General features: G+C 37.7%; 1 protein-coding gene across 4 annotated transcripts in view; it reads right to left on the bottom strand.

Moving 5' to 3' along the window:
• Window positions 1-2,427, bottom strand: part of LOC107621071 (protein ANTI-SILENCING 1) — a 17,541-nt gene that overhangs the window by 10,763 nt on the left and 4,351 nt on the right. For 3 of the 4 annotated variants that reach the window (XM_021113937.1, XM_021113934.1, XM_021113936.1), the window contains exon 3: window positions 782-847. The exons of the other annotated variant lie outside the window; for it this stretch is intronic. In XM_021113937.1, coding sequence (XP_020969596.1) covers window positions 782-847 — 66 coding nt within the window. The remainder of the gene's footprint in view (window positions 1-781; window positions 848-2,427) is intronic. 4 annotated transcript variants of the gene reach the window in all.

Genomic DNA, 2,427 nt, shown 5'->3' with positions numbered 1-2,427 from the left:
CACCCAGCACTCACCAAAGATACCAAACAAAGTTTTTCATGAAACAACTACAAGACAATGCAAAAACATATGTGGAATCATTATGAAGTCACCCAATACATAACACATATACATAACGGGAGATAGCCTTATGTGGCCTTCAAACCTACATGTCATTGGTATTAATTACGTATTGAGCACATCAGTCCATATAAATGATTTGTCTTAAAAGGACCTTTAGACTTCAAACTCTTGATTGATATAGGAGAGAGAGAAAAATGAAAGAGAAGAAGAGGGGGGGGGGGTGGTCCACACCTAAAAAGGAATTGTCCTTTTTTTCTCTTTTTCTTGTGGTAGATAAACAAGTTACAGGGTCAATAATAATTGTCTATTTTTCCCCAGAACACTTAGCAAATATAGTCTACTAAAACACAAACAACAAAGCGAAGAAGGTTTGGTTTGTATGGTTTGCACCTGCCACCACCAACCATCCCCTCCTCCCCGAGAGGAAGAGCTCAAAAACAAAAAATAATAATAATAATGAAAAAGTAGAAAAAGTAGATTTGGGGGAAAACATTCAAGTACAGTACTATCATAAAATCCGATGCCAACCACAACTCCAACAATGATAATATAGAAGCACAAACAAAAGAAACTAAGTCATCACTTCAATCTTATATACTAGCCACCTCAATTCCCACCCATCAGGCTCTGCAAATTTCTCAAGAAAGCATTGCAAAACCTCGCACACAACAATTAATAATAAAAACAGAAAATACCAAAATAGGGAAGTTCCAATTACCAGTGGATTTAGATTTGCAAGCCCTACTCCATCACCACACGCCAAGAACAGCTCGTTCCAGCGAACCTCGCATCCTTCAAGAAAGTTTCGAATCTCAATAATGGAAAACTTTCTACTTCAAAAAAGGTAAACCATGAAAAACCAGAGAAACAGAGAGGGAGGGAAGGAGAGATTGAGAAATCTTTTACACAACCAAGCTAGTTCAAACAGCATTCCCATCAACATCTGATCAAACGGGTTGACCAGAGATTTCTTCAACAATCCAAAACTTTCTCTAACATCCTTAATGTAAAAAACACCAAATCCATTCAACTCACACTAACAAAAACACAATTCAGCACAGTAAATCACAAAAAGTACATAAACCATACCAACCAAATTTCAGGTTTTGGATCTAGCAGGCTAAAACAAGTAAACATCAACAATTCAAAGCTTCCGAATCAGAAAAGAGAAATGGGTAACTGTAAAAATGGCTTACTAATTGACTATGTAAAAAAGTATTGTCTCCCCTGCTTCCAATTATAGTAAAACATAAGAGAAAAGAGATTACCTACTGTGTTAGATGGCAGCAGCAGGGGTTGGTAGCGACGGTGATGATGGCGGTGGTGGGTTGGTAGCGGCGGCAGCAAGGGAGAGACGAGAGAGGAATGGCAGCGATGGCAGCAACCAGCAAGGGAGAGACGATACTGTGTTAGACGACGGTGAACGACAGTGAGCGACGGCGGCGAATAGTTCGACGACGGCGGCTCTGACGGTGGCAGCGGTGGGTTGGTTGCGACGGCAGAAGGGGAGAGACGAGAGAGGATGTTGAAACGCGATTAGGGTTTTTGCGTTTTCAGTTTTCACATTTTCAATTTTTGAGTTTGGAAGATTGAATTGAAGTTACTGATGTGAATAAACCAGTTTTGATTTGGTTTAAAACTAAACTGAACCATAAAAACTGGTTTTTAATAAACTAGTTTTTATAAAAAAACTATGGTTTCAGTTCAGTTTTTTATTTAAAAAACTGGTTTATTTAAAATAGTTTCAATTCAGTTTCAGTTCAGTTCAGTCAAACCAGTTTTTTTGCACACCCTTAATTCCAAGTGGTGCTTACTCTTGCACTGATGAGTTTGTTTGATTTATTTGTTTTCCTTTGCAATTTGTGGTGTGATATGATGATTGATGATGCTTTATGGGATGTCACATTGTCACTATTCTCTCAATTTTTGTCATAGAAGGGGTGTACACCAAGTGTTTGTTGAAAGACCCACATGACTTCTTGGAGTTATTTTAACTTAGTGTTTTCTATCTTAGTGCTTTTTCTCATTCACTTGTTTGTTCATATGTGCATTGAGCTTACTACATTTCTTGTTTCATTTCTACATGCTCTTCCCCTATTTTCCATTTCTTGTTGTTGATAATTAAGAGTATGTGCTTCCCATGCTTCTTGTTTGCATGCCTATACTACTCATACATCACATGCTAGTGATTAGCCAAGATTTTCATTATTGCCTTAGTTACGTGTTGCAGCTGTCATTTATCTAAGCCACTTATTCTTTTATGCTTTATCACTAGCATGCTTATTCTTTTTTGGTGCCTCTTTGAGCTTAATTTCACCACTTCATCTTCTTTTCTAGGATGGTGATCAAAAGAGACAATGGAAA

The sequence above is a fragment of the Arachis ipaensis genome, chromosome B10, assembly GCF_000816755.2.
Source record: "Arachis ipaensis cultivar K30076 chromosome B10, Araip1.1, whole genome shotgun sequence".
In the NCBI taxonomy this organism is placed as follows: domain Eukaryota; kingdom Viridiplantae; phylum Streptophyta; class Magnoliopsida; order Fabales; family Fabaceae; genus Arachis; species Arachis ipaensis.
This window is presented reverse-complemented; position numbering and strand designations above follow the sequence as displayed.